The sequence below is a fragment of the Callithrix jacchus genome, chromosome 3, assembly GCF_049354715.1.
Source record: "Callithrix jacchus isolate 240 chromosome 3, calJac240_pri, whole genome shotgun sequence".
In the NCBI taxonomy this organism is placed as follows: Eukaryota; Metazoa; Chordata; class Mammalia; order Primates; family Cebidae; genus Callithrix; species Callithrix jacchus.
Window position 1 is genome coordinate 119,139,625 of NC_133504.1, and position 24,576 is coordinate 119,164,200.

Below are 24,576 nucleotides of genomic sequence, written 5' to 3' on the forward strand. Positions count from 1 at the left end.
AACAACAGCGAAACTCCGTCTCAAAAAAAAAAAAAATAGCAGTGAGTGACACAGGGTCATGTTTTAAACACTTATCAATGTAGACTAGTGGCCTAAATGCAGTGCAGTAAAAGAAAGAGGTATGGGGCCGGGCGCGGTGGCTCAAGCCTGTAATCCCAGCACTTTGGGAGGCTGAGGCGGGTGGATCACGAGGTCAACAGATCGAGACCATCCCGGTCAACATGGTGAAACCCCGTCTCTACTAAAAATACAAAAAAATTAGCTGGGCATGGTGGCACGTGCCTGTAATCCCAGCTACTCGGGAGGCTGAGGCAGGAGAATTTCCTGAACCCAGGAGGCATAGGTTGCAGTGAGCCGAGATCGCGCCATTGCACTCCAGCCTGGGTAACAAGAGCGAAACTCCGTCTCAAAAAAAAAAAAGAAAGAGGTATGGTATAAGAACATATACTTCTTTGGTGACCTGGCTTAATCCAAGACAAACTTTTTAAGTATCTAGAGAGGAATTAAATGATAGTTCAGGCAGTCCTGGTTTTCCTTTGTTTTGATTTTTTTCATAGTAGTTGAGGAGCATTGAGGGAGAAGAAAATTTGAGATTTGGTGTCCTAAACTATAATGGGTATAAGTATTTCTGTCTCTCAAGTTAAGCATACCATATCATCTAATGATTAGGTAGTCAGGTTGCAGGTAGAATTAATATTATCTTATGAGCTAACACAAGGACCTCCAATTCCCCTGGGTCATGTTTTCATGTGGGAATATATCTGCTGGAGCCAGTTTAGTCTAATTATATTGATCCCATTTATGTGACATAAAATCAACTCAAAAGTCAGAACTACTATTTATTTTAGCAAAGAACAAAATATTAGAGTACATTAATATGATAAATATAAGCAATATTTCATGAAATGTGATTCATTTTACATGTGTGTATATGTTTGTGTGTGGTATGCATACCAGATCATAACTAAAATGTATTTTTTATTAACATATTGAATCACAGTCGCAAAAGTTTGAAGCCACTGTGTTAGTGTAGTACCATGATAACTCATTCTACCCCATGGGAAAGATAGTGATTTATCAAATTGTTAGACTAGAAGAAAGAATGAAGCACCTCCATCCATCAGTCTCTGATGCTCTTTGTTTCAGAATAAGTTATTTTAAGAACACGTTCTCTTGCTAAAACATATTTTTTAAGTAGCCTTTTTCTGTGGAAGATTTTCCAGCACTGCCTATGACTGGATGTTAGTAAATCTCAGGGTTGAGAACACAGGAACAGGCTCCTTTGGCTTTAGATCTAAATTTCATTCTGCAATCTGCTTTATCAGTACTAAAAAGTTGACAGTTTTATCTGATGAGTTCCTGCGCACCATCACCAACTTGGTTCTAAATTCAGAGTATTAAAAAAAGATGAATGATCATACCCAAAACCCACAGGTAGAACATAGCTACATTTTTATCTCTGAATATTTCTAAATTGAATATTATCAGCAATTAAGAAAAAGGAAAAAAAACAATGAGGCATCTTTAAGCACTTAATTTACATAATATAATTTACTGAACTCTTCAAGAGAATGGGTTGCAAAATGTAATACTGCATACTGAATGATGTAATCTAGATTGCAGAGGTATCACATTTAATACAGCTAAACACTGATTCAAGGACAATTTAAGCCAGACACAGTGGCTCTCGCCTGTAATCTCAGCTACTCAGGAGGCTGAGGTGAGAGGATGACTTGAGCTTAGGAGTTCAAGGTTGCAGTGAGCTGTGATCTCACCATTGCAGCAATCCAGCACAGGAAAGAAAGAAAAAGAAAGAAAGAAGTGGAATGGAGAGAAAGGAGAGGCAGAAAACGAAGGAAGAGAGGGAGGGAAGAAGGAAACTGACACCTTCAATTTTTTTTTTTTTTTTAACACAAGAGTCTCACTCTGTCACCAGGCTAGAGTGCAGTGGTTCGATCTTGGCTCACTGCAACCTCCGTCTCTCAGGTTCAAGTGATTCTCCTGCCTCAGCCTCCCAAGTAGTTGGGACTACAGGCACACACCACCATGCCCAGCTAATTTTTATATTTTTAGTAGATATGGGGTTTCATGTTGGCCAGAATGGTCTCAATCTCTCGACCTCGTGATCTGCCCACCTCAGCCTCCCAAAGTGCTGGAATTACAGGCATAAGCCACCTCACCCAGCCAGACACCTTCAATTTTTAAGTAGTTTTTCCAAAGGCATTTTCTCCTGCAAATAATTAAACCTTGAGTTTAGTGTTTTATTCATTTCTACTTCATGACAATAAAATGATATAATCTATTAATGAAATGTGCCTATGGGGAAAAGAAATGGATTAAGGAATATATATGTCCAGTTCATCCAAAAGTAGCATTGAGTGATTAGGTTTAGAAACAAAACAAAAAAGGCAGAGAGGCTAGAATACACCTTTGTTTACTCAACCTAAAATGATCACATGAATCATCACAAAACTATTACCACTGAATCTAATTCTACTATAAATATAAAATCAACTTTTTAAAACTTAGCCACAAAGTAATGATATTTCTCTGCTCACTCAATTGTGTAAATCTTTCTATTGACACAAATTCTACTAACACAACCTAAGAACACTGAAGGTAGTGTATGACTAAACTACAACATTTCTTAGTGATGTACACACTGGTCTGAGGCAACTGAATTAATTATGCCTATATTAATATTGCATAGAAAAGCATAACATCCCTGCACATTCCAACAAAAATAGAAGCTAAAGGAGCTGCTGTTGCAGCACCCAAATAATATTATGATTTAGTCAAGGACCCAAGCCAAAAATTAAAATAGTTACCTCAAGTTACACAAAGCAAAGGATCCATGCTTGGGTCTAGATAAAGTTAAGCCACCATCTCTAATCTAACAGCTCAACAAATTTAAAAAGAAAATACTTTGAAGTCTCAAAACAATTTTCCTGCTTAAAATTTGTTTTTCCCCTATAAAAACACATTTTTCTCTCCCACTGTCTTCCAGTTATTACTCTTAATTTCCCTGAAATAATAAATATCCACTCTAATTTTCCAACCATAAATATTTCATGCATCAACATTCTTTTTTATATGTTAACTTACAGACATTATTATAGAAACTTACACATTAAATACATACGTCCTACATACCTTATTTTATGGATGCTGAAATGAAACTAAATTTAATAGCTGACAATATGTTCAATCATAACTGAAACATTAAGTGGCACTAAATAGTGCCAGGATAATATATTTGGAATAGTCCTGGTAAATACCCCTAGAAGTTACTGATCAGAGCCCTCTTTCTACATCTGTTCAAGTAGTAACCCAGAGCCAATGATTGAAAACCTCCAAGGAAACCCTATCTAAATCTTTGATTTCAAAGGTACTTTTAAGTAGCTGAGATTTTTTTTTTTTTCAAAAAATAATATAGGAGAAGAGAGTGGGTGAGGTTATAGAAGAAACAAGATTGGGCATGAATTGATAACCACTGAGGCTGAGTGACAAGTACATGAAAATGTATTGCGCTGCCCTATCTATATTTGTAGGGATTATTAAATTTCTATAATAAATTTAATTGTATTAAAAACAAGCAAGCAAATTCTTGGTTTCCCACAGTATGGGTACTGAAACAAATTTAACCTCAATTGAACCAGCAGAGTGGTTCACACCTGCAGTACCAGTTACTCAAGAGGATCAGCTGAGCCCGGGAAATGAAGACAAGTCCGGGCAACATAGCTAGATCCTGTTTCTAAATAAATAAACAAATAATAAAAAATAAGGCAGGGTATGGTGGCTCATGCCTATAATCCCAGCACTTTGGGAGGCCGAGGCAGGTGGATCACTTGAGGTCAGGAGTTGGAGACCAGCCTGGCCAACATGGTGAAACCTTGTCTCTACTAAAAATATAAAAACTGGCTGAGCATGGTAGTATAGGCCTGTAGTCCCAGTTACTCAGCAGGCTGAAGCAGGAGAATGGAGAATCACTTGAATCTCGGAGGATTCTCACAATAACCTTAAGAGGTGGGTACTTTTAGAAATGGGAAGACTGAAATAAATGGAGGTGCCCAATGTTCCATACCAAACAGGGACAGAACAGATACAATCCAAGGCTGTTTGGCTCTAGAAGTCTTGCTCTTAATCTCTGCAATGTACTTCCTTAATCACCTTACAACACAGGAGCTAAAAGAAAAGTGAGGCAGCCAGCTTTCAGTACATTCTTCATAACTATGCAGTAATCCTGTTAGTTATGCTTCTGACTCTCCTTCTAAACGGTTCTCTAAGTTCTTTTCAACTCTTGGATCTGGAAATGGAAAGTGCTTCTCTCCTCATCCCCCATGCCAGTCCCATTACTTGCCCAGTAGGAGAGTTAACAGAAACTAAGAAAAGTTCTAAGTTATTGACTCCACTACTTTTAAGAAGAAAAGTCTCCAGGAAAGAAAGAAGAAATTAATAGTTAAATTAAGTTTTATGAAGAGTAAGTAATAATAATTACCCTTGACCTAAAATAGTAATAAGAAAAAGTATATTCAAATTCTTAGATAACCACAAACCATACAGTTTAAACAAAGATTTGTCATGGCTATTTCATTTTCAAAATTTCTGTGTGTTATAAAATGGATGCAACTGGCACTAATACTAAAAAGACGTTTATCTTATTATACTTTATCTTATGTTAATATATGGAAACAACTACATTGCATGATACACAATTGGCAACTAAAAGTTTCATATTCAAAAACTATGAGCAAAGCCAGGAATTCCTGGTTTTGTGAATGTAGGATTTATTTAAAAGAATTGTAAATCACTAATTACATATTATAAACACAGACAGAGACACTGAAATAAAATGGCAAAAGACACAAAAGGCCACATTTGAAATATATAAAGAATAAAATCTCAGGCTGGACATCGTGGCTCATGCCTGTAACCCAACACTTTAGGAGACTGTGGTGACAGGATTGCTTAAGGCCTGGAGTTTGAGACCAGCCTGGGCAATATAGCAAGACCCAATCTACAAAAATTTGAAAATTAGCCCAGCATGGTGGCACATGCCTCTAGTCCCAGCTACTCAGGAGCTGAGGCAGGAGGATGTCTTGAGACCAAGAGTTTGAAGTTACAATGAGCTATGATCATACCACTGTACTCCAGCAGGACCTGAGCCACAGAGTAAGACCTTGTCTCTTAAAGAAGACAAATAATAATAATAATAATAATAATAAAATTGCAAAGGATCTAAATGTTTTCTAAAACACATTACATTATAGATATGTTATAGTTTTAAATCTCTACTTTATTAAGTTTTTACTATTCAATACAATATTTTTAAAGTCCATAAAACCCTCTGACAGGAGGTAAAATACTAGGATTATTATAATTTCAGAGTGACTTGAATGCATTTGTGTTTTTTCAACCTTTTGTTATTTCTGCCTAGCTCTCAGAAATAAGTTCAAAGACATTAATACATAATCAAATTCATACTAGCAATGATAAAAACTAAAATTAGCACATTTACGGACATATAAAGCATAGAATATACTGATATACTGTGATGCATTAATTAACTACAGCCTAATTAGATCTAAAATTACCAATAGTATTTATTTTTTCCATCTTACCATCACAAACACACATAATCCCACACCACTCCCACATACATACATACACACACTAAAAAAAAGAAAAACCTAATCACAAGAAAATAAGATGCTACTACTATAAGCAAATTAAATCCCAAGTGAGACTAGATTTCTTCTATGGTTTTTTTTAAGCGATTTTTTAACCTTTTTTGCAATTTTTACCCTTTTATGATTTACATAAGCCTCAAAAATTATAAAAGCTAGACATCTGTCAAATGATTAACAAATTTTTCTAATTTATCATTTGACTTTATGAGTTTGGGTTCATGAGTCTGGTTCATGACTCTTAACAATTAAAAGTTACATGACAATAGATTTATCTTTTTTTAATACAGTTCCTGGGATTAAATGTCTAGCTTATAAATTCCACATTCAACTCTTATTTTCTTAAGTACATTTATGTTTTAGTTTTATATTTAAATCTTTGATTTATCTGCAATTTTAGCATAAAAAATGAAATAGAGATCCAGCCTTATTTTTTGCCCACAAATGACTGAGAAAGTTGAACTGCCATATTCATCATACAAACCTCAAATATATTTAGGTTGACCCTCTTTTCTATGCCAGTGAGCTGGAGGCTACAACAAGGGGTACTTAAATGCAGAAAACAAAGCAGAAATGCTAGACGTACTTAAACCATGTTAAGAGGAGCTGTTTAAATACTGTAGCTCCCTAATATATTTTAATATCTGTAGTCCACCCCCTCCTCAAATTTTTTTAACAAATTTTAACACATACATATGTAAAATGTTAAATTACATTACCTATCAAATGGAAGAAAAAAGCTTAAAGGAGGTTGGAAGAAAAACTATGCTTTTTTAAAAAATATATATTTTATTGCATTTTAGGTTTTGGGGTACATGTGAAGAACATGCAAGATTGTTGCATAGGTACATACATCTCAATGTGGTTAGCTGCCTTCCTCCCCATCGCCTATATCTGGCATTTCTCCCCATGTTATCCCTCCCCAAACTAAAGTATTATTTTGCAAGGAGACTAGCCCCTCTGACATTACGCCTTGGTATGTGCCACTAAATCTTACCTAGGGGCTTGAAAACATCTATATTAATCAGTAATTAGGTTGCTTTCATTCTTATATAAGTCCTTAAACACACTTGTAATTTTTTTCTTTACTAGTTTCACAGAATTATAATATGTGAAATTAAGACTAGATTTAAGTAAAGGGATGTAAATAGTAGGCCTGAAGTACAGTATCTTACAATATTTTCATATATTTTTCCAAGTACTTACTTATTAAGCAATGTATATTATGGGAGTAACGAGAATTGTCTGGGATGGTAAAGCTGCCATCACAGATAGCAACCTGACTCTCACCAAAAGGAAGAGTGAAGAAACAAAGTTTATAGAGTAGACATCCCAGTGCCTGTAAAACAAAGAGGCATGAATATTATTAGGGCTCAAATAAGCAAGACATAAAAATAGCCAAAAACCAAAAACTAAATGTTATTTTTAAAAGCCATAATGTTTCTATACTGTACCAATCTTTTCACAAATTACTTCTTACACAAATTAATATATTTAATTTTTGAAAAGACATTTAACTATATAATTTCCTTGATTTTCAATCACATCTGTGGCTAGTTGGCTGAATTAATGGTATCATAAAAATTAGAAGTAGCTGGTTCCTTTTGGAAAAAAATTAGACTTTTATTTCTTCCACAAGGAAAATATATACTTAGCATATAACTAGCATATAACCAACAAAGTTAAGTACAAGGCTCATTCTTTAACAGCATTTTTCAAAATTCACTATAAAACATGTTTAAAAGTTCTGGGATTCCAAATATGAGTTAGCCAGCACACGTAAACTTATCAGACAACAATCAATAAATTCGTACTATTTACTTAGCACATCTCATTATTTTACACTATAAAAATTAAGATGTTTCTAGATATAATCCTCTAACTTCTACTGCATATTATACTAATTATATTTGTATTTGTGACCTGGTAATCTATATTAAAATTCAAAATGGAAGGCCTCTGTCTGGATAACTTGCATTGCTTCATAACCATTATAGCACCAATAAATTTACTTGCTAACAATGAAGGCAAAACACCCTAAAATATCAATGTCATCTATAAAAGTACCACAGGAAATTTCTAGCTAAAGTGCTAACAGCTCGAACTTGAGAAGCTTTTTTTTTTTAAGTGATTTTTTGGCTTAAGAAATCATTACTTTTTCCCAAGAAGTGTCACCTACAGACCTTAAGAGTATAAGGGGCATTTCCAATTCTAACCAAATTGTTTAAATTCTCCAAGTTAGTATACACTTGTATCAGCAATACTGAAATTTAGCCTTATTTATGTAAAAATTAGCAAATCAGCTTTCCTTCTTTAAATTTTCTCCACATATCAACTTAGCAAACTCAGCTAACAAGTGCACTAATTTTTATAATTATTAAGAAGATTATAATAGACCTAAACAACTTGGTGAGTTCAGCAACAGTAATTTACAGAACATTTTCGATATTGTAGCAACGTTCCAATGAAAACAATTTAAAAGTTCTAAAAATTTCAATGTTAGTTCGAAAAAAAAACCGAGTTATTACATGGCAAAATTATAAAGATCTGAAGTAGGGAAAACCAATTCAGTATGGTTAAAAAAGATTTATAATGCTTTTTTCTTTAAGGAAGATATTTTCAGCTTATATACAGCAAATTGAACATAAGGCTCCCTTAACGGCACTTTAAAAAATGCTATTAATGGTATAATGTCCACATTAAATTACATCTTTCTTTGCGCTGTCCAGGTAATAGTCTAGGCAAAAGAGATGTCCATTTTAGCCAGTTTTATTTTGTCATTCAAACTTTAGGAATTTGTCTTGTGTTAGACTAAATAATGTAGGGTTCCTAGATAACAATTTTAACAATGCAAGTATACTTTTAAAATATACCAATCTAAATACTCTGCTTCTTAAAGTGTGAACACAATGTGGTATGCTAATTTTTTCAAACCAAAGGTATTTCCCTTTTTTATCCAGCTCAGAGAGAATTGTACAAGAAACAGGAGGGAACCAGTGACTGCATTTTTGAAGGCTGGGATCACCATCTTCAATTTTCTTCAATTCTTTATGTTGCCTATTAATGAATTTTCTAATAATTAATGAAATCAGCATCCTAAATCTCAGGATAAAAATAATAACCTAAAACAGAAACTTCCAAGCAAAAAAAGTATTTTTTTAAATAATTATTTTCCAAAATATGACGTGCTAAATACTTCAATATCATACCTCAATATCATAACTCTCTGATTCTTGAGGCAGGATGAAAGATACAGTTCTTGGCCAATTTGAATTGAATATTTTTTCTGGATATAACTGAATTCACACCTAAAATGTGTAGCAAACTTGTGTTTCACCTAAGCTAAGTAAGACAGCATAAAAACAGCAACATGGAAATTAAAATTCTCCCTCTTTCAAGCATATAAATATACTATTCTCTAATTATGTTTCCTTTTTTTTTTTTGAGTATCTATTTGTAAGCCTACAGCTTATAGTTTTTCCATCACAGAAACTCTACTCCATAGCTAATATGTAAACAGTACAAATTTTAAAAGTATCACTGACAATTTAGTATGCTACTTCACTGGCATACTAAGTCTCAGGAATAAATATCCCAAAAAAAGATCTCCTTCTTTGTGTTAAGATACTGGATAACAGTCATGTGCTTAGAGAATATTTCTTTTTTCAACAAATCTTCAATGGTTTCGAAATGATAGTAAACGTATGATGCCTATTGTTTATCTGCTACTGAAGTACTCTTTTCAGGTAATATGTAATTGAACAGCAGTCACAAAATTAGGCCAGAAAAGACATCCATAATCACCTCTTCTAATATCTTCATTTTATAAATTAAGATCCAGTTTAATTTGCTTTCTATATTATAAGCCTCACCTTTATAAGCCATTGAATGAGTCAAATGTTAATGCTGCAGAAAGCAAATTAGAGTTATATAAGCTGGAGATCCATAAGTAGTACCAAATTAACTAATGTTTATTTTTAATTGATTAAATAATATATATACTTTTAAAAAATTCATCTACCATAAGAATTATTGTTTGGTGAATGTATATATGTTATATAGGTATATTTTTTTATTGCCTTACAAAAGAATATTTGGAGGCCAGGAAAGGAATTACAAAGAGATATTCATTTGGTTTCACACATTATGCTTGACAGTTTTCTGAACATTGTGTTTTCAAAACAAAATAAATCTGACCTTTTCTGTAAATTCTAAAATTATTTCTAAAGAATTTTATTCCTCCATTCCCAATATGGTCACTTGTGATAGATATGGCTAAATAACTATTGAATTTACATGAATTAACACTTAAAATAGTCTCTTCCTAGTTTATTAAATACAATCATAAACATGTTTTACTTATAAGATAAATTCTAAAGAGATGTCAACATTCTCACCAAGTTCAAATATAAAGAAACATAGTCGGCTGGGTGCGGTGGCTCACGCCTATAATCCCAGCACTTTGGGAGGCCAAGGCAGGTGGATTACAAGGTCAGGAGATCGAGACCATCTGGGCCAACATGGTGAAACCCCGTCTCTACTAAATACAAAAAATTAGCTGGGCGTGGTGGTGCGTGCCTGTAGTCCCAGCTATGAGGGAGGCTGAGGCAGGGGAATCACTTGAACCTGGGAGGTGGAGAATGCAGTGAGCCGACATCCTGCCACTGCACTCTAGCCTGGGTGACAGAGCGAGACTCCATCTCAAAAAAAAAAGAAAAGAAAGAAACACGGTCTATCTCAGTAATTCTATCTGGATATATAGAGGCCAAATGATAACTTCAATATACAGAAGTTAGACAATGGTATGTTTATACTGTTATTAGAAAACCATTTACTCATATCAATTTCCAATAAAAGATCCTAAAGTACACCAGAAAATGACTGTGTAATTACGTAAGTTATGTCCAGCTTTTCTGCATTTTGATCAACCAAAATTCCACTCACAAAAAACATTAACACTCACATACAATCTAAATCCTAAAAAATGCTGTGGTAAAAAGTTGTAAGTTTTTTATTTGCTTTTTAATATATAAGCTTTCATCTCAAGACTGAGAAGATAAAATATTCTAGCATTTTTCTTCTGAATAAGAAGCTCTACTGTATATCACTCTTTTCTACTTATTAAGAAATGCCTTTTGGTGGGCAGGGAAAAAATAATCAACTGAACTCAGATTTTTTAATTTGGTTAGAGCAAGTTCCAGCCTTTCTTGGCCTTACCCAGATATCAGCCTTGGTGGTGATGGGTTTCCCTCCATAAAGGTTGATCATTTCAGGGGCTCTGTATGACAGAGTTGTATACCTGGCAGTAAATGAGTGAAATGGAGTGGAGATATATATATAAAAAAAAGACAGATAATACATTGTTTCTACATAAAACACTACAAAAAAGTTTTTTAGGCTCAATAACATTATACAGAATAATACTATTTTTAAAAACTCATTAAAAACCCATCAAGGATTAAACAATACAAAGCAACTATATACATTTTTATTCAACAAATACAACAGAATTATTAATAATCTAAAAGCTTAATTTTCTTTAAAATAAAAATCTTAATGACAATATATTGGGAACAGTTTTCCTTGAATTTCTTGTGTGAAATAACACAATTTGACTATTATGATCTCCTTATCAAAATATTTTAGTCTATTAAGTTAAAAGTAAAACTTTCACTCTCTCAAAAACTTATTTAATTTATATATTTACTAAGGAATTTGTTTTTATGGACTCTAACATACTTTCTTAACACAGCAGTAAATCTCTCTTGAGTTTGTTTTTATAACTGTTTTAAAAGTAATCTAGTTGCTACAATCTAACTGTACTCATTAAGTATATTTCTAATACTGACTGCCATAATAAACTATTTTGAATCAAAAGATATTGTGAATAAATATTTACTAATATAAAAACCCCATATTTGTTCTGAACAGAACATTTTAAAGTAGTGTTCAAATCTCATGTCAGAAATGATCAGAATATGAATGGACATCCTGTATCATGACGTAATTTAAGATTTGGTTTGAATGTTCACACATTTTACTTTGCAAGAAGTATCTTAAAACTCAACATTCTACCACCTTACTTTTTCCAAATCACTCTGACTAGTGAGAGAGTCTGAATGATACTACTGTGGAGGAATAACCTGAAAAAACAGAAATATAAACTTCACGAGGACAAGATTTCTGTTCACTATAACCCAGCACCAAGAAAGTATTGGCCCTTGATAAATACTTGACAACTGAATGAATGGTTAGTCTTTTAATAGAGCCATAGAGGACAAGAACCCCTCATGAACTTTTGTTCATTGCTAACAAACCATTCAATTGAACCTTACACTTCAGAAGGCAACAGCAAGAAATAAAATGTCTAGCAGGTCAGGGATGCTTGGACAGAATCCTATACAGCAGCCACTAAACATCACAATCCAATAAATTTTTTAAACTATATAAATGTATTCCCCAAGAAGCCAATGCAATACTTTATTATTCTCGTGTTCTTTAGGACTTCACATATTTACTAAAATGTTTGTGTTTTTTTATTGAATCTAACTAACATAATCATCATAGGCTAAGTTTCCTGAGTAAAAGTATGTAGCATAGAAATCCACAGTATTATACAAGTGGTCCATAGTAAAATCAGCTCTATTTGAACTATTTCAAAATACTGCAGTTCAAATAATGGCGCTAACATAGTATTAGGCAATAGAGAATTTGTGAGGAAGTGAAGACAGGCAACTTAGAAAAGGTAACTACTAAGAAAGTCCTATTCTGAGAGATCTTTCTGCATTCTGTATCATTTTATAAAGATAATCTAAAATTTACAAATAGTTCCACTTTCTAAAGTAGAAAACAAAAAATTTAGGGAAAAATTCTCACATGTACGCTAGCAACCACTGAAAGCACAGGATTAAGAGAACACATAATAGACATGATATTTTTCCAGTCCAGAGCTTTCCAGCATATTATTACAAAGTAACAGTGACAATGCAGTCTTAACACTTTCATTTTCCAGTTTTCAATGCATATAAAAGTTAATCCTTTTAATATTAAATAAGAAAAGCTTAAATGCTTTCAAATAATTTAACTTTTTCTTAACAAGCAAAAATCCTCAGAATCAGTAAAACAAAGATGTTTAACTGAACTCAATAATCATTTAAACCTCCCTTTAATGATTTCATTAATCACTACAGCTTATTTAACAAATTTCTTTATAAATCTGTTTATAATGTCAACTAAAAAGTCTGCATCTATGGCTAAATATATTTCCTACTGAGCTAGATCAGACGTGAATTAATCGACATCTATGGCATAGGAATATTTCAAAGAAATCTATAAATGAAATACCTAAAATCTGTATTAGCAGTGCTGGTCAGAGACTCAAATTCTAAAATTACCATGACACAAAGTACAATAAAGACAAATACTTACTTTTTAATTTCATCTTCTACTATGTTTACTCCATCTTTTTGAGGATTAAGAAATTTATTAGTGGCACTGCCAAAGTCACAAAGAACATAGTTCCCACCATCATTCAACAAAATATTTTCTACCTTAAGGAAAGAAAATCAATAATTAATAGTATTTTCAAAGTAAAAATTATCTTTTTACAATCATTGTAAAAAAATGGTTATTTTTACATACAAAGTTTATTTTTACACAATAAACATTGAAGGGTCTGTGCCGTATATAAAAATATGCATATATGTGCCATATATACACACATATGCATACATGCACACACACACACACATATATGTATGTATCATATGACATAAGATACCCAAATTATAAGGAAGGACAAATGAACTGGGGCAAAAATATACTATGTCTACTGCCTCTCTTATTAAGAACAGAGAAATGCTTCTTCCACCCCAGGTTGATTTGTACAGGGACAAAGAAACCCTAAATCCTCTCTAAAACTGCTTTTATGAAAGAGAACAACTAGTACCTGGCAGAATCCAGCTTCTCTCTTTTACTATACCTCCATTTTTCTCCTTTTATGACACTTAGCTTCTCTATCGATAATAATGAAAACCACTGGAATTCCATCTTTGACCTCTAGTACCATTTTTTATTTAAAAATGAAAAATACAAATTTGACTTAATTTTGAGATCAGAGTTAAAATAACTAAAATAAATTATTATAGTCAGTTTCTTGAATAGTAAAATGTGGGTTCAGAGCCAAATCTACTTACTAGCATATGGACCCTTAGACAAACTGCTTAATCACTCTTATGCTTTAGGTTCCCTATGTAAAATAGGGACAACTAGAATATTAATCTGCCATATAGAACCGCTGTGAACATTAAATGAGTTAAAATATGTAAAGTGCTTCAAACAGTCGGGAATATGGTAAGCACCTAATAAATTACACGTTTTTTTCACAATGTCTTCTATTTTTATGATAGTCTTAGATAAGTAATTCATTTATTTCCATTTTATCAAAATACTCAGTTTCATTATAACTTTTCATCTATATTTCATTTTAGTATACTTTTTTAAAGATTTGTACAAAATAAAGATTCAGAAAGAAATCTACTTAAAACATATATTGTTACATATATTTATACATATAAAAAGAACTAACCATATAAAATATGGGCAAAACAAAATTATGCAATTAAATGTCTTTTCTGAATTATTTCTGAAAATATCAACTTTGCATGCAAAAAAATAATGAACTATAACAACACAAAAAATATCATACCAAAGTGTTAGAGGAAATGGAAAAGCTGCATATTCAAAAGAACAGGAACTACCCTGGTTACCCAAATTAAGGGCAGAGGCCTGCAGTTATGCACTTCAATCCTGCCTTATCTCCTATCATCCTAGGTTTTCTAGATGACACTTTCATGATTAACAGCCTACAATCTTAATGACATTTTCTATTCTCTTTTATCTTACAAGCATTTCATAATCAACTTTCATAAAATTATGTATCATCAGTCAGAACTGGGATTTATTCATTCAATATTTATTAAGACTCTTCTACATATCAAGCACTATTCTAATTGTTTAAATATACCACTAAAAATGAAAGGAAAAAGAAAGGTCCTGGCCCTCATAGAGCTTATATTCTAGAGGGAGAGGACAGAAAATAAATAATAGGCATAGTACATAACCAAATTATACCATATCACAGGAAGTAATAAGGGCTAATAAGAGGTAGAGCAGGTTAGGCTGTAGTGATAAATACGGTGGCTCATGATGGGACTCACTGAGAAGGTGAACCTGAGCAGACCTGAAAGAGTGGAAAGGGTGGCCAGGGTAATATCTAGGCATAAGGCATTTCAGAGGGAGTGATTTTTGTAATCTCAGTGTTCTTGTGGGCATGAAAGAAGACTTTGGTGGTTCTAAATTACGTCTCTAGCAATATGATGCCAGACTATTCAATATTCTTTGGGGCCTTTTTCAATGTAACAAGTGAGTATCAATACAAGAGGTCAAGAGTCCACAAGAAGATAAAGTCACCTTCAAGGTAACTGTCACCAAATTAGAGAAAATAATAGAAAACTGTACTAACTTATAAACAAAAAGAAAAAGAGACCCATATATGGTCTCCTCCAGTATCTCTTGAGAACACCTTGATGCTTAATATGGATTACAGGAAATAGGAGGAATGCTGGCTGAACTGAGAGAATAGTGTGGAGAGACATTTACCATATTTCTGTGAAAAGTCACATTTCTGCTCAAATGAAATCTTTTAAAGAAGCCTACTATATAAAACAGAGATACAGGGTAGAAAGTACAAAATCTGCTTCCATAGCCATGCTAGAAATCCTCAAAGTCAAGTAAAGCACAATTTCAAATCTACAATCACTCTACATGACCTCAGGAAATACAGAATGGGAGAGAGACACTAATCTCAAAGCTAGTTTTTATACTGATTTAGACGAAAATAGTCTAAGAACATTTAAACTCCAACTTATTACTTAATCCATAGGTATTCTAAAGTTCTTACCTTTAGATCCCGGTGAATTATTGGAGTCTTACACTGATGCAACCTTGCAACAGCTTCACAGGTATCACAGAATATCTGTAACACTTCTGGTTCTGTAAAACCTGTCTGTAGCTTCTTATTCATTTGATTCACTACCTGCCCAGCTAACCAAAAAAGTAATTTTGAGAGGACATATTTTTAATTAATAAAGTCTATCACAAGTAAATTAAGAAATGTCTTTCTGGTCTCAGGTAATAGGAAATTGGCTTTTTCATAATTCTCATGTAAGAATGCTTATTGTATCATACTGTACTGATGCAATGATGCACATTTTTTCATATTTCACATCTCAGAGATCATCTTAAAATAGATAAATGTCTTATTAATGCTATTGCCCACTTTTTTTTAACATCTCTGAAATCAAAGTATATCTTATAATTAACAGCATTCTGGTTTGAAGAAATAGTTATTCATCACCATGCTATTTATAAGGTAAACAGTGGTGAACAAAAAATAAGGTTTCTGTTATCACAGACTTTACAGTCTAAAGGTAGACACAATCACACAAATAGATACACAGTAATAATTATATATCATAACAATAATATGAAAGAACTTACATAAGAACCTAACTTTAACTTGTGAAGAAAGATGAGGAGGAGAGGATACCAGATCAGGTCTAAGGAAGTGGTATTTGAGACCGAAGGATAATGAGGAACCAACCAGGCAGAGACTTGTAAGAACAATATACTAGCAATAGTGAGTACTATATACAAATGCCATCAGTTTTGGAAAGAGCTTGATTACTTTGAACAACTCAAAGAAAGCCAATATGATTTTCTTTACAACTTAAAGAAAGCTGATATGGTCTAGGAAGCTGAGAAGACAGTAAGGTGACATGAAATTGGCAAGGCAGACAGGGATCAGCCATATTTTAGATTCTATCTTGAAAGCCAAAGAAACTTCCTCATCTGACTTTTTAAAAAAATCTCGAGCGTTAAGGGAATCAAAATCGGTTAGGAGGCAAAGTCTATCCAGACAAAAGATAATGGACCAAAATAATCAACTAAAATCAAATTGCCACACATATACCATTAAGCCCTGAGAAAGGTATATATTACAATATAGAAATTGATAGTCTAATAATAATTATTAACAAAAGATTAATCATCATTATATTTTAATAATGCAAGTAAGCATATGATTCATACAGAAAGCAGTCTAATAAAAATTGAGTATGGGAATTTAAAAAAACATAAAGCATTCATTAACTTGCAACTTTCCTTTAACAAGTTCAGATAAATAAACATTTGCTATTTTATAATCTATGAGAAGGTACATATATACTCATTCCTTTTATTATTACTGTGTAAGCAGTCTTCTTTTCTGAGAATATTTTTCTCATAGGATTATAAAGCAAAAAGAACATTAATTTTACCTATGAATGCCCAACTTTCAAAAGACTCAAGTGTAATTTGTTCAGATTATCTCAGAAGACTGGGGCATATGACCATGCAGCAACTTCTTCCACTCCCTTGTCTGGCATACTCCCTGTCTATTCTAAACTAGACAAGCTGGTTTTAACCAAAAATTAAATAGGATTAAAAAATGCTTTCTCGGTGTTCATTCACATTCATGAAATATCGCATTATACATAAGGAAATCATAACCTTGAAATCACTACACCTCTTCCAAACTTTCAATATTATAAGAAGCAGAATAAACTTTAAAAAAACGTTAATTCTCTTTCTTCAATCTAGAGACCTTTGAAGTAGGAATCCTGAATCACAAAAAACAAGTCCCCAGAGAAAACTAAAAACTGTATTTGGTTAAATTTCAAATGAAATAAAATTTCATTACTCAATATCAGTTTTCTGAAAATTAAATAAAGCTTAAAAGAAGGTAAAAAATCAGATTTGGAAATCAAACATTATATATTAATGGTCTTTTAAAATGAGGTGCCTATAACTCTCAACGCTTTCCATATTTTCCAAAGAGGTATCATCTCCAAACAAAAGCTTTTTATACTCTGCGAAATGTCATCACTAACATTAAAAAGTCAACATTTTTCTAACCTCTTAAAAGTGTTCAACAACCTCCATATCTGAGTACACATATTACTGATCAATTTTAAAAAACCATAAATGCAACCTAGTATTCCACTTAAATTTTAATAATGTGACTTATTTATTTTTACAAGTGTGATGGTTAATACTGAGCGTCAACTTGATTGGATTGAAAGATGCAAAGTACTGATTCTGGGTGTGTCTGTGAGGGTACTGCCAAAGGAGATTAACATTTGAGTCAATGGGCTGGGAAAGGCAGACCCACCCTTAATATGGGTGAGCACAAGCTAATCAACTACCAGCATAGCCAGAATAAAAAGCAGGCAGAAGAACTGAAAAGAATAGACTGGTTTAGCCTCCCAGCCTACATCTTTCTCCTATGCTGGATGCTTCCTGCCTTCAAACATCTCTCCAGTTGCTTCAGCTTTTAGACTCAGACTGGCTTTCTCACTCCTCTGCTTGCAGATGGCCTATGGTGGGACCTTGTGATCTCGTGAGTTAATACTCCTTAATAAACTCATATGTATGTATATGTGTATACACACACACACACACACACACACACACATATCCCATTAGTTCTGTTCCTCTAGAAAACCCTGGTTAATGCAACAAGATTATTCAATTTTATCTGTGGTAGATTGCATTATTGGTCCCAAATCTTCAACCTTCACTTTTTACATGTGCTTTGTTATGTAACTCTGCAGTTTGTCCCAGTAAATGAGGCAGAGAAAATTTCTTGCTGTTTGATTTGGGCTTAGTCATGTGATTTTCCCTGACCAACAGAAAAAGGTAAAAGTGTCAGTGTCCCAGTCCCAAGACTAGACCTTAAGAGACCTCACATACCTTCTTGTGTTTCTACCATCCACATGAGAAAACCATCCCCAGGGCAGCTTGATAGTGCCAGAAAGAGGACAACGAACATGTGAAGCAGAGATATTCCAACTAATCCCAGCTAACAACTGGCATGTGAGCAAGCCCTGCCAAAATCTGCAGTGCCACCATATCAAGCTAAGTTGAAAGCAGCTGGACCATGGATACACAGGCTATAATAAATGAATGTTGTTTTATGCTATTGAGTTTTGGGATTTTTTTTTAATTAAGGAAATACTAACAGATATATAATCCATGGAAACTATACAGAATACTTCCTAAAAACATACATTAAACATTTATAAATTTTCATAATTTATTTACAAATTATTCATAAAATAATAGAAATGTACTCAAAATACCAATACTGACTTCTGGAAGTCTGAGACCTAAAGGATATAATTTATCTTTAATCTAGGCATCAAAATATTAACAAATAAAGCAGTACCAAACCATGAATTTACAAAGACAAAAGATGATTACACTTGACAAAGATCATCATAAACACTGGATACCTAAAACCATGGAAGGGGATATGGGCTCTGTCACATATTCTTCTACTGTCTATACAGTTTTATTCCTACATAATAAAAACCAATGTCCCTGAGCTTATCTTATTGATTCATCTGAGAAAAGAGACTGAGCATACTGCATTCAGAAAATTGAGCATACTCCATTCAGGCCTTCTGGATTTCTTCTCTGAATAAATAACTGCCCACTTAGAGGGTACAACTAACCTGTAATACATGCAGTAAGTAACCTTAGCAGGCAAAATATCCAAAGAAAACTTTGAACAAAAAAAGAAAGAGCATGGTCTGGCTATGTCCACACACCCAAATCTCATCTTGAATTCCCACGTTATGAGAGGGACCCCTTGGGAGGTAATTGAATCATGGGGGAAAGTCTTTTCCATGCTGTTCTCATGATGGTAAGTTTCAAGAGATCTGATGGTTTTAAAAAGAGGAGTTCCCCTGCACAAGCTTTCTCTCTTTGTCTGCTGCCTCCATGTAAGATGTGACTTGCTCTTTCTTGCCTTCTGCCATGATTGTGAGGCTTCCTTAGCCTCGTGTAACTGTAAGTCCAATTAAACCTCTTTCTTTTGTAAATTGCCCAGTCTTGGTTATGTCCTTAGCAGCGTGAAAACGAACCAATACATCAAGGAAAAGAAAAAAATTAAAAACTAAAATTAGCTGGGTACAGTAATTCTGCCCTTAATCCCAACACTTTGGGAGGCTGAGACAGGAGGATTTCTTGAGACCAGGAGTTCCCTGCTGGGCTACAAAGCAAGATCCTGTTTCTACAAAAAATTAAAAATTAAAAAATTGGTGGCCGTGTGCGACTCTAATCCCAGCTACTCAAGAGGCTGAGGCAGAAGGATCACTTGAGCCCAGAAGTTTGAGGTTGGACTCCAGTGTGGAAGACAAGTGAGAACTTGTCTCAAAAAGAAAGAAAGAGCAGAGGTGGAAAGAGAGAAAAAATGAACAAACTGAAATTACTATCTACAGACAACAAAAGATTTGCAGCTAAAACAAGAACAAGGTGTATTTTTTCCTCATAGCATGGTATGATGTATTTTATCAAAGAACACTGAGAGAACAATAAAGAGTCAAACTTGGAGCAGTGGCTCATGCCCATAATTCCAGCACTCTGGGATGCCGAGGTAGACAGATCACTTGAGGTCAGGAGTTCAAGACCAGCCTGGTCAACATGGCGAAACCCAGTCTCTAATAAAAATGTAAAAGATTAGTCTGACGTAGTGGTGCACAGCTGTAATCCCAGCCACACGGGAGGCCAAGGTACAAGAATTGCTTGAACTCAGGAAGCAGAGGTTGCAGTGAGCTGAGATGGTGCCACTGCACACTCTAGCCTGGGTAACAGTGCAAGACTCTGTCTCAAAAAAAATGGAGTCCCTGGAAATTAAAAATAATATAGCAGAAATACAAAATATATTTTGTATTTCTTGTTTGGTATATCTCTATAGAGAAAAGCTAAAAGATACAGAGGAATGTTTCCAACAAAGAAAAAAATAAGAAAGAAAAGAAAATCAGAGGATTATCCATCTAGAAAGCTTGAAACATCTTAAGAAATATGAGAAGTCCAGTAAGAGAGAACAGAAAATGGAAGACAAAAACGCTAGGTGCCCCATAAAAAGCATACAGAAAAACGACACACACTAAGGCACATACATTTTGAAATTTCAATATGTTGTAGATAAAGGAAAGAGTCAAACTAAGTGTCCATGAAGATAAGAAGTCACATAGAAAAATTAAGCAATCACAGTAACATCGATTTCTCAACAACACTTAAGAAAAAAGTGGAATGATGTCTTCAAAATTCTAGACCAAAATTATTTCCAACATATAATGTTTTAGCCAGCTAAATTCACAATCAAATGTAGGCCCTGAATAAAGATATGTTTATATAGGCAAGGTTTCAAACCATTTCTCCAAAAAATCCAGTTAGAAAGCTACTGAAAAGCATACTCTTCCAAATTAGGAAGTGAAAACAAAGGAGAGGCATAAGTAGCAGGGAATCCAAGATAAAAGGGAGGCAAAAGTAATTTCTAGAATGACAGCCAAATGCTGTTCAAACTTAAGCAGGATTTTAAGGGAAGATAAAACAAAATCAACAAAAATATAAAAATGTCTAAACATACTTTATAATAATTTGTACTTCTATTGGAAAATGTGGGTCTAAAATACTAATATACATGAAGAAAATCAGGCAAATGAAAAACAAGGTAATTACTAACTCCAGGAAAACACAAAGTATAAGAAAATACAATTACAATCACCATTAAACGGTAGAATAAACACTGATTTAGTCCAAAACCTAAGAGTATCTATACTAGAAGTAAAATCCCTACCTTTTCTTAGAGACAATATCTAAAACAGAAAATCAGAAATAGTACTAGAAAACTTTCTTTCAATAGCCTCCTCATGCCCAGAATTACATACTTCCCTTTTCTAAGCCCTTTCTCTTTTGTACCTGTAGGAAATCACTAAAACTACTCTTTTATATAATGCAGTGTAGAAATATGAAAGTAAATATGAGAAGAAACATCTCAAATATTTTAAAGACATTGCCTCTGAGAAGAGAGATGAGGCAGGAGGGTACTGATTTAGCCACAGCTTAACAGAACTATTTGACTTTTCAAACCATATACATAAATTACTTTGATAAAAATTTACAATTTCATATACCACAGAGCTTGATGATTTGAAGGCTGGATAACTATTTCTAAGAAAATTTTAAAACAAAACAATGCATTCCTCAAAAAACAAATATGATCATTCTTCTACTTTAAAATAAAATTTGCCCCTAAAACTTGAATGTTATTTGATTCTCCTTTTAAGATGTCTTCTAAGTGACAATTAATTAAACTTATCCAGGGTTATGATTTTGTGTGATTTAAGTATCTTTTAAAAGTTACAAGTAGGCAAGGGCTATTAGTAAACTCTAATCTAACTAAGAATTAGCACTATAAATGCTAGAATTCAGGAAAATGGGGTAGAAAAAAATGAATTATCTTCTCCTAAAAGAGATTACAGTACTTTATAGCAGAGAAGATAAGATATAAAAAAAAACAGTTGAGTTTCTTTGTTCAAACAATCATGGGGGGCAAGTCTTTCCCTCGCTGTTCTCATGATGGTGAATAAGTCTCGTGAGATCTGATGGGTTTCAAAAGGGAAGTTCCCCTGCACAAGCTCTCTTCTGTTAAATCGAGTTTGTTAAACTCAATTAAATGCTAAATGTTGCCAGGTGCAGTGGCTCACGCCTGTAATCCCAGCACTTTGGGAGGCTGAGGCAGGTGGATCACGAGGTCAAGAGATCGAGACCATCCTGGTCAACATGGTGAAACCCTGTCTCTACTAAAAATACAAAAAATTAGCTGGACATGGTGGTGCATGCCTGTAATCCCAGCTACTCAGGAGGCTGAGGCAGGAGAATTGCCTGAACCCAGGAGGCAGAGGTTGCGGTGAGCCGAGATGGCGCAGTGCACTCCAGCCTGGGTAACAAATCGAAACTCCGTCTCAAAAAAAAAAAGTTAAATGTTAGTTAAATATTGTGCATGGAAATAAGTTACAAATACATCATAGTAGGCATTGTAACAGTGATTGACTTCATTTTCCCCTATCTTTCCCTCCTTAAAAGACTGCAGTAAACAAGTTATTTTCTCTAACATCACCAACATCCCCCTCTTCCTCCTCAACCATCGAGAAACTGTAAGAGTTTCTAGAACAGTAATTACTGTCTCAAGAGAATGTAATTGCAAATCAGGGCTCCCTAGAACTACAAGTGCCAAATATAACTTGCAAGTTTGTAGGAAATAGATTATTTGCCTCCACCTTTCCACACATTAAAATTTTTAAATGTCAGGAATTTTTTATTATGATAATGATTAAGGTATGCTATACAAATAAATATTTATTTTAAAATATCACACTAGGTCCAAATAAAATGTGATTTTCTATCTTCTAATGTTTACAAAAGAACACCAAGAAACTACATAAAACAGGTTTATAAAGTCTACAGATCAAAATGCATCCTCTAAATTTGTTAAATTTAATATTTATGATAACACAGGAGTGTGATGGAAAAATCTTACAACATTAATATTGACACATTATGCTCTTCTTGGTTCGATTACCAGAGAATTCTATGGAGAGAAAGAACTGTAACTCTGTACCTGCTTAGATTTCCTATTTTAAACTCAATACCACTTTTCTCATTCTGCATTTACATGCTTATATCATAACTGCAGCAACTATGACTAGGTTTGGAATAATGTTTTTGTTTTTGTTTTTTTGAGACCGAGTCTCGCTCTGTTGCCAGGCTGGAGTGAAGTGGCGCAATCTCAGCTCACTGCAATCTCCACCTCCTGTGTTCAAGCGATTCTCCTGTCTCAGCCTCCTGAGTAGCTAGGAGTACAGGCACACACCACCACACCCAGCTAATTTTTGTAGTTTTAGTAGAGACGAGGTTTCACCATGTTGGCCAGGATGGTGTCCATCTCCTGTGTGATTCTTGCCCTCCAAAGAGCTGGGATTACAGGCATGAGCCACTGAGCCACCGAGTGCAGCCTTGAATAATGTTTTAACAATATTCCTAATTAGATAATGAAAGCTAAGATTACAATAAGTGACTAGATTAAGTTAGTAGCTACCCTGGAAATAACAAAGATACCTAGCAACCCATTTAAGAAGTTTTTTATTATAGTACAAATACAGAAAAATACTTACCTCGACAATATTCCATTAAGACAAGGACTTCCCATACATTATCACTAATTGAATTAACAGCACAGTCCAAATAACCCACAATATTTTTGTGACCAGATAACTCTTTCTGGAAAGAAAAAAGAAATAAAAACTGGAAAATATACATTTTAGAGGTATAGCATTAATAATGGTCTGAAGCCTAAATTATAGTATTTAAAGAATTGCAAAAATTAATAATTAAACACAAGTATAGAATCTAACATATTTCAACCAAGCAAAGGCTCCTATGGTTTCAATAAAAAGTTTACCTGCATGTGACTGTAATTTTCCAACAGACAAATATGAATATTATTTTTAAATTAAACTGTGAAAATGGTTCACTCAAAAGTAATAGTTCCCAAAAGTGTACAAAAACCTTGAAAATATTAGAACTTTTATATTTGTTTTTATCTAAAAAAAATTTTTTTAATTAACCTCTAATATTTATTAACAATTATATGCTCATTTATTTTGCCTGCAACATACTGCAATTTATGTGTAGCTATTACATGAATTTAGATACATGCACTTTTAACTAAATAACCTAAAAAAATGAACAAATGGCTAAAAAGATTTCTGAAAAGAAACCACAAAGATAATGCTAATATAAATATAAGAAAAGAAACTTTTGCATCTAGTTAGTACAAGATAGTCATCTGCATACAATGAGGTGAGAAATAACAATCTACTCTGTTCTCCCGGAAAATTTAAAAACAACTATCAAAAATATTATTTAAAATAAATTTACA

The 24,576-nt window shown here is 33.5% G+C and overlaps 1 protein-coding gene across 2 annotated transcripts in view; it reads right to left on the reverse strand.

Annotated features, from left to right (window-relative positions):
- Positions 1-24,576, reverse strand: part of BMP2K (BMP2 inducible kinase) — a 148,075-nt gene that overhangs the window by 65,605 nt on the left and 57,894 nt on the right. For both annotated transcript variants that reach the window (XM_035293461.3, XM_035293460.3), the window contains exons 3-7: positions 23,810-23,915; positions 15,649-15,791; positions 13,116-13,237; positions 10,905-10,986; positions 6,894-7,026 (exon numbers count right to left, since the gene is read on the reverse strand). In XM_035293461.3, the coding sequence (XP_035149352.2) occupies positions 6,894-7,026; positions 10,905-10,986; positions 13,116-13,237; positions 15,649-15,791; positions 23,810-23,915 (586 nt within the window). The remainder of the gene's footprint in view (positions 1-6,893; positions 7,027-10,904; positions 10,987-13,115; positions 13,238-15,648; positions 15,792-23,809; positions 23,916-24,576) is intronic.